At 37.2% G+C, this 8,317-nt stretch overlaps 1 protein-coding gene across 2 annotated transcripts; it reads right to left on the reverse strand.

The window, feature by feature from the left end:
• Positions 1-941: 941 nt before the first annotated feature.
• LOC130944206 (uncharacterized) lies at positions 942-6,675 on the reverse strand. 2 transcript variants are annotated; one of them, XM_057872417.1, is made up of 4 exons: positions 6,324-6,675; positions 5,129-6,060; positions 1,890-5,023; positions 942-1,678 (listed from the first exon to the last, which is right to left on the reverse strand). In XM_057872417.1, the coding sequence occupies exons 2-3, from the start codon at positions 6,042-6,044 to the stop codon at positions 1,902-1,904; spliced, it is 4,038 nt and encodes a 1,345-aa protein (XP_057728400.1). In that variant the 5' UTR covers positions 6,045-6,060; positions 6,324-6,675; the 3' UTR covers positions 942-1,678; positions 1,890-1,901. The 2 variants fall into 2 exon arrangements, with proteins under 2 accessions (XP_057728400.1, XP_057728399.1); XM_057872416.1 differs by having other exon boundaries at positions 5,129-6,152.
• Between the last annotated feature and the right edge of the window lie 1,642 nt (positions 6,676-8,317).

Raw genomic sequence — 8,317 nt, forward strand, 5'->3', positions numbered from 1 at the left:
ATCCAACCCACGGAAATGAGCTTGTACAAGCAGCCACGTGCAGTAGTAAACTAATAATAACTAGAAATAACTTCTCTTTGGTGGACGCCAAGGTCGGCTCCGAAACTGGCAGCTGGGTCCCAGGTCAAGGTTGTCTTTTTAATCAGCTGTCTGATTTGATCCATTTTTACAGCACACAACGTCACAAACACTGGTATATAACCGTTTATTTTAAATAATTATATATCTAATTTAAGTTTAATTAAATTAGTTTAACATAATAAAAATTAGATATAATTAATAATATTTTAAATTTTATTATTTAATTTAATTAAACTTAATTTATAAAAAAATTATTACTCAAAAATTTTAAAATTATTTGATATTTTTATAATACAAAAAAAAAATCATCAACCTGACGCTTTGTAAAAGTATCTCTTTAAAACACTACCAAATTAAGACATACAAAAATAATTATAACTAAAATGATCACTTGTAATATTTACTTTAACCGACTAAATTCTCAGTGTTTATTAAAATTTGTTTTTTTTTTTTTATCATTTTAGTGCCTCAGATTTAAAGAGTCATCGAAATCTAGTTCTAAACATCATATTGGCCCTGATTTCTTTCTAGCGTTAAATCAATGAACAAAATGCTGAATTAACTTTGACTTGTCACGTTATACATGACACTTAAATAAGGCGAAAATAAAATCATTTTAGAGAATGCAAAAAATAATACAGTTTATATATAATATAAACTCTTCTTTGTCTTCTTATTTTTGTCTTGATTAAGTGCCAAAACAAAACCAATATAATGACCAATGCTAGATGTCAAAAACTAGTACAATAAATTTTGAATTTGAAAGAATAAAATAATAAAATTCATAAATCTAAAAAACTACTTTTTTGGAAATTTAATCGTTGTTAACCACATTCATTTGGAATCTAATTTGGATACCGCGATCCAAATCGTTTGCCGATTTTACGCTCTACTCGACAAAGCAAGAACATGTCTAGTCGATCCCAAGTCACTAAGATGAATTGCTAAATAGGAACACCATGCATAGGCAGCAGCAGCAGCATAGCATCCTCTACCTGACGACCTACCCTACATCTTTCTTCACAAAGATACACAGATTCTTGTTGATTGAGATTTATTCTTGGATCCTTTTCTAGTAAGAAACAGTTTTTATTCAGAATTTTAAACTAAGATCTCGGCCCTTAACAGAAAAATGTCATTATGGTGGATAACAATGAGTGTCAAGCTATTCTGTCTTTCATCAATTCACTATTTGATTCGAAGATGATTAATATTGTCTCGCTTATTCGGCTGCAAAAAACCTATTTGATGTACTTGACATCATGACATAATTGAACCATATATACAAGATAAAATAAGAAATTTTGTGAAGCGATACAACAAGTGTCGCTCCTGATTGGACCAAACAAGAAGCTAACTTGAGAATTTAGATCATTAGATATTGAGTAAAGACCCAAGAGGAATTATTGAGGGATATAAACCCATAAAGACATCCAGCTAACCCTAACCAAATGTAATGATCTTCAACAAGATCACATTCTATTCCAATCTCCCCGATCAAATCAATGTACAAAGGAACTGCGCCAGCACTGCATTATTATGTACAAGCGCAGATACAACAGGATGTCTGAACCCTTGAATGCCGATGTACTAAAGCCTGCATATACATGTATGTGTTTGTATGAGACACATGCATCAATATTCATATTGCTATTACAACCTTTTTTTAAGGGAAAATAATATGAACAGACTATTTTATATTTGATAATAATCTATACTCTAGTTTGACATGCAACCAAACATTCAAAGAACATTACAATCAGAATACTGGAATAATGCTATAATGAGTTAATGACACAAGTAACTACCTGAAGGATTCTTCATAATATGCTTGCACTTGGTATATCAACAGGCCTATCTCTTACGAAGGCTTCATCGTCATAATCTTCATTAGTTGAGTTTTCTTGGCATACCTCACGAGGAGGATTTAAATCAAGGGCATCCTCCCAAGCCATTGAGTTACCCTCACAAGTATTGCCTTCCTCTAAAGCATGATTGACATCAACATGGTCTTCCGCATTCAATTGTGTATCCACATTAGGTATGAGTTCCACTCCCTTATCATCATCAATGCATGCTGGTGGATCCACATTGAGATCGTTGCCCAAATCATATCCACTTTGCTCCCCACCCCCATGGTAAGCAACAGTAACAGCTCCTTGATCAGATTGGTCTGCAGCATCTTTTTTCTGCCTCTTCCACTTCTTTGTGGACGATGTGCCATCATCCTCAAAATCTTCTTCTTCTCTTTCTCTGTGTAAATAAACCCACAATTTTCTTTCCCCATCAAATTGTACACAAGGATCACGTTCATAATGCAATCTATCCAAAGCCCCACTAACTACTTGGTTAATTTGTGCATCAGAAACATCTTCAACAATATATTGGGAATCTCGAATTAATGTACAGACATCAGCTCTAGTGCCAATACTTCCCGGCAACCTAGAAGCTGCATCTCTGACAAGACAGAGAATTGTAACATGTGGAGGGCGATCGCGTTTCAACATAAAATGATCTCGGGCTTTGGATGTTGGCTTACCACCACACCTTCTCAAAGGTGCCACAATAGATTTTTTCCCATCAGCTGCAGTATAAGAGAATGCTCTATCAGGAATTGAGTATCTTAGGACTTCCTCCTTCCGGAAATAAGCCCTCACTTCCTCTGAACTTGGGTTAATGGTGTTAAGACTCTTTTGGGCCCTAAGGTCTCTAAACCTCTCTTTCTCATCAAGGTTGACCTGCATCAATGCCAAAGGTGGTTCAGGAAGACTTCCTATTTGTTGAAGAGTTTCTTGACCACATTTCAACCAATTGGCAAAAGAATCAACCAACTTGACGAGCATCTTATGAGGAAGACCCCAAGCCTCAGGAGATGTAACCTCCTCAATGGTATCATGGCCAGATGAATTATGAGAAACTGGGCCAGTCCATGTCCAACTTCTAGTACACTTCTCATAAGCTGCTAATACCTTCCAACCCTTTGCTCCTAAGGGTGCTGTTTTGGAAGAAAATATTTTCAGAACACCTCTAACCAAATCCTGCAGTGGCTCTTGTGTCTCAAGGATAGAAGGATCACCAGGGTTTGACCTCACACGATTTACAATCTCCAGAACAGTAAGAGATGGCATATTCAGTTGATCAGAAGGCTCAGCACGGGCAATTGCCTTATCATCAGAAAGAGCACCATTGACAACACCTTCCTGCGATTTGCTCTGCTCTTCTCCAGGTTTCTGCACGTCCAAGCTGTCTTCAGCAGGTGGACTAATCATTGCCATCCGGACTGCTGATAGAAGATGTATAATAGAAAATGAAAACCCTGTATGAACAGTAGGCGTGATCAAAGTAAACGGCTTTTTCTGAGGCTTAGTTTCAAGTTCCACATCTGCTGTCCCCATATCAATAACACGCTCAGCATTTTCAACATCTGGTATCAAAGTTACCACCTCAGCCTCTTTTTTCTTCTTTGACTTTTTCTTCAAGGGAATGGAATCACCAGTTTGGAGAAGAGTGCCAGACAGAAGATTAGCATCTTCATCTCTTCCAATAAGATCTGTGACATCAGCCTTCACTTTTCGCTTCTTCTTTGATGAGTTGCATCCAAGTAATGGTGCATCGGTTCTTTCACTTTGATCACCCTTATGTGCATCTCTCCCAAACCTACTCTTCCCAACTCCATTATCATCCACCAGAAACTGTTTCTCAAGCGAGACATCATCATCACCAACAGAATCATGCAAATATTTAGACCTCGAAATAGAATGATCAACGGTGGTTCTCCCCTTCTTCTTTCGCTCAGCAGTATATGCATTTGATAACAGCATGTCTAGCCTTTCAGCAGGCTCCCCTCGCATTCGACCATTCCTGCCTATCTTGTATGCCTGTCTCCAATCATCATCACCATCATTAAGCATATCTGATCGTGTGGGATAGCTCTCTTCCCTAATTCTTCCAGGCGGGTTATGCAATGGACCTCCATTTTGTACTTTGCCCTTCTGCTTTGCTTTTGTAAGGTAATTTTCAATATGCCCTGCAAATCCACCTTTCTTTTTGGATTGAATAGTTGCATGTGCATTCATATCTGTCCCAACAAATTTTGCCTTTTTAGGATCTAGGTGAGACTTCAATGATTTCATGTGAGAACCATCAGCAGCGCCCATTGGATAAGCAAATTTTCTATGCAATAGAGGATTGTCATCCTCGTCATCATTCAACTGTTCTGATGAGTCCGACTCAGTTTCTTCACCTCTTAGAAACATATGGTCACCCCTCCGAGCCTCTGTACTTTTTCCTCCATTCTGTATAAAATTTACCCTGAACTTCTCTTGCAATGATTTTGCTCTGAAACCAGATTGAAGTCTTTCACTCACCTGTGGTGTGGAAGATCTATAGGCTGTGTAAGTAAGGTCAGGAGACTCTCTTCCTGTCTTCCACTTCTTTGCGCGCAGATTCCAGTCATCATATTTAAACGATGAATCCATACCAAAATTGTCTCCAGGTGTATTGTTATTGTAGTAAAATTCATCATAATCTGATGGATCAAGCGGATTACCTTTTACTGGTAATTGTGAACCCCTCATTCTAGACCTCATCTGATCACTATTTACAAATTGTTGAACATTTTCAGGATATTTAGCCTTTCTAGAAATATCAAAGGAACCCCGCTTGGAAGACGACTTTGCTGTGAACTTCATATCTGAAGATTGGTTTGAATTTCTAGCATATCCATGTAGATCAGCCTTTGAGGACGGAGATATACCCAACAAATTATCAGCATCCCTTTCATCACCTCTTCGTAGGTCATGCTTCTTTCCTGCTCTTGGAACACCAGAATTGTCCATCATGTTGCTACGTAATACATTACGATCTCGGGCAATAAGCCCATATGACATTTCCTCATCATTGTCGCCATTCCTAAGCTGATCCCTCATCCTGAATATTGACCCTGAATCATATCCCACAGACTCATTATGTTGAGAAAGAACAATAACTGGACCATGGAGCCCAGGAATCATAACTAAAGCACTATGGTATACAGAGCACAAATTACCTGTTGGGTCTCTTGCTGAAGGTGTCTTTGAACCAGCCAACTTAAGTATACCTTTCGGGCTTTGCTTTTCAGACTTTTCCTGCTCCCTGAACCCCAATTGTCCTCGTGAGTGGAAATCAAATTCAGACCCTACCCCGTGGAAAGGATAACGGCCAATTTTTTTAGCAACTTTCCTATCCTTGTTCTTCCTACTCCATAAACCTTCACCAGATTCTTCATCTGAAGAATCAACCTCCAAATCTTCCTTCTCATACATCAAACTCTTTTGACTTTTCATAATGTTCAAAACACGGAGCTTTTCTTCAATACTGTAACCCCTACAATTAAGCCAAGCGTCTCTTATCTGACAAAGATTGTTGACCATGTCATTCTGATGCTTCCTCAGCCCATGATAATGTTGTCGCTTCTGAAAAAAATTTAAGCCCTCCCGGTACAGGGCAACCCTTGGCTCACACAAGCCCCCCTTCAGCATGTCAAACAACCTCTTAATAGGACTCCCAAAATGGAGGTTAGAACCAGTGAAAAGCTCTGTCAGGGTTTGAACAAAAGTCTCTTGGTCCATGTCAGGCAGATACTTGGCGAGCTCAAACCTCTCCTCCTCAGTCAAGGCCTCATTCCACACATCCACTGACAGTATATCTTCAAGTCCAGCAAGATCATACAGTTCCAACGGAATGATGCAGGTTTGATTACCAATCTGACAAAACTCCGCCCCGGTTTCGCCTAATTCCAGCAAATCAAAATCATCAGACCCTGCCCCAGAATCTGCATCATCGAACTCATCATCCTCGTCGGATTCCAGGGCTGAGCTACGCCGTGGAAGCTCATCTTCATCGGTAGACATAGTATCCCTGCTCCGTGGCGAATACTCCGAATCAAGCCTAGACACTTTAAAGCTATTCTTCTCAATTGCCATGAAACATAACACCAAACTGCCGCCAAAAAGAATACGTATCCAGCAGCACAATTCCGTAGAAAAAGAAATTAAAAACCCGCCAGCAAATCTCAATCAATAGTTAAAACCCTAACAAAATCAACACCATAAATTACAACCAAAATGTAAAACAATCTCAACTTCATAATGAAAACACAACACCCATCGAGCTCACATATTCAAAAAAACGGAATTCGAAAGAAAAAGCCAGAAAAAAATCAGCATGAATAAAAAAACGCGTAGATTTAGGGCGAGGAATACCTCAATCGAGAGAGAAGCGAGGATCGAAACCCGACGCGTAGGAGAGCAGCGAAGGCGCGAGAAAGAGAGAATGAACGATTGTTGTTGCACAGTGCGATGAAAAAGGAGAAAGAGGCGAATCTGAGAAAACCCTAGGCGGTTATATAGTGATAGAAAAGAGAGAGGTGAGAACGTAAAGGAAGGTGCGGGTGTGGTGAGTGGTAATGAAGAAGACGAAGGTGACGTGGAATGTAATGAACCGTCTGATTCGATGGGAGAGTTGAAAAGACCAAAAGGGTCACCGCACCGAAACAGAGCGAATGGAATGGAAGAGATGAACCACAATGCAGAGAGAGAGAGAAGCAATGCGAAAGAGCGAAAAAAAAAAAGTGAGAAAAAAAGGGTTTGGTTCGGTGTGTTGTGTTTAGAGAGAGAAAATTGAAAGAGAAGACGAGAGAAAGAGAGAGTGATAGAAGGTGAGTCAGTGTGTGTGACTCGAGCGAGTCGAGTGAGCCGAGTGAAACTCCAAATGATCTGGAATTATTGACTGTTAGATATGACATGAACGGTTCAGATTAAGCTCTATTACCGCGGGGAGCTGTTTTGATGCGACGTCGTTTTTGGGATGGCTTTTTTTTCTTTTGATTTTTCCTTTTTAATTATTGTTGTTGTTGTTTTAGTTAAGTAGTAGCGGGAACATGACTGTGACTGCAAAATGCTGAACCGTCAAGAGTAGTAGTGTTTTGGATGCTAAGTGCTAAGTCACTTCTTAATTCTTATTTCCCATTTTCAATAATGCCTATCGTTTCTGTTTAGCTTATCGGATCTTATTTTCCACAAACTATATATCCATTTGATTAGATTTTGAATTTCTTTAATAACAGAACATTTAGCCAATAAGAAATAAAACTAACAAGTATTTATTTTGGGAAAAGAGACTTCCATTATATTATAGTAAAATTGCAACAACAACAAAATCATAAACTAAAAACTAAAATAATCTATTGTACATAATTCGGTCGGATCCAAACATTCAGTCTAAATCTAAATATTTTAAAAATTAATTTTGTGTGATTTTATTGAGTCTAAAATTAAATAAGGATCATAGACCCAATCATTATTTAAAATTAGGTATGGATCAAGATAAATTCAGTTTTATTCGACTTATGTACGTTTAGAGAACTAAAAAATGTATATATTTTAAATTAATTTTAATATTATGTTATATTAATTATAAATTTATTATTTTATTTTTAATCACACTTGTTGAATTAAAAAATAAATCAAAGAAATATGAAATTAGAGTTTATAGACAATTTTAAATTTAAATGTAAATTTCAACTTCTCGATAACAAATATATATTTTTTTATACATAAATGCATCATAATTTTTTGACAAAGTTTATTAAGACTTAGACTTCAACCATTTAGACCTAATTTTAATGTAATTCAAAAATAGTGTAATTTTACTGAATTTAAAATCAAATAAAAATCTTAAAAATAAACTCAATCATTATCCTATAACATACATTGAAAAGAAGGTTATTCTAGTAGTGAAATTTCAACGTGTCATCCCTTATATTCATTCTGAGTTTTTATCAAGATATCAATGTTTTTCACTCTTCACTCATTATGACTCTTATTACCATACCACTCCTACATGAAACATTATTTCATGACCATGTCAAGTTTTTCTATCCTATTTTTAAGCTTGCTTCACATGTGCACACTTTCCTGAAATTTCAATTTTTGTAATTTTGAATTCAAATTCAAAATTAGAAAGGGGACTTCTCCATTCTCTATTTTCAGTTTTTTCTCTTCCTCATCAAAATTAAAAGAAGAATTCTTTCTATTCTTTTTTTTTTCCTCTGTTCACTTATTCTCTTCTTCTTTAGTTCTTATTGGTCTCCTCCGTTCACTTTCGAGACACACCCCATTATCGGCGGAGGCACGAAGCTTTGTAAGAAATCTACTTCAATCACGGATTCGTAATGCTTTGCGATGACGAGTTATGT

The sequence above is a fragment of the Arachis stenosperma genome, chromosome 8 (genome assembly GCF_014773155.1).
Source record: "Arachis stenosperma cultivar V10309 chromosome 8, arast.V10309.gnm1.PFL2, whole genome shotgun sequence".
Taxonomy (NCBI): Eukaryota; Viridiplantae; Streptophyta; class Magnoliopsida; order Fabales; family Fabaceae; genus Arachis; species Arachis stenosperma.

Coding starts and splice junctions, on each gene's coding strand:
- LOC130944206 (XM_057872417.1), bottom strand. CDS start 6,044: ATGGCAATTGAGAAGAATAGCTTTAAAGTGTCTAGGCTTGATTCGGAG. Junction 5,024..5,128: donor TTCAGCAAGAGACCCAACAG/GTAATTTGTGCT, acceptor GATATGATTCAG/GGTCAATATTCAGGATGAGG.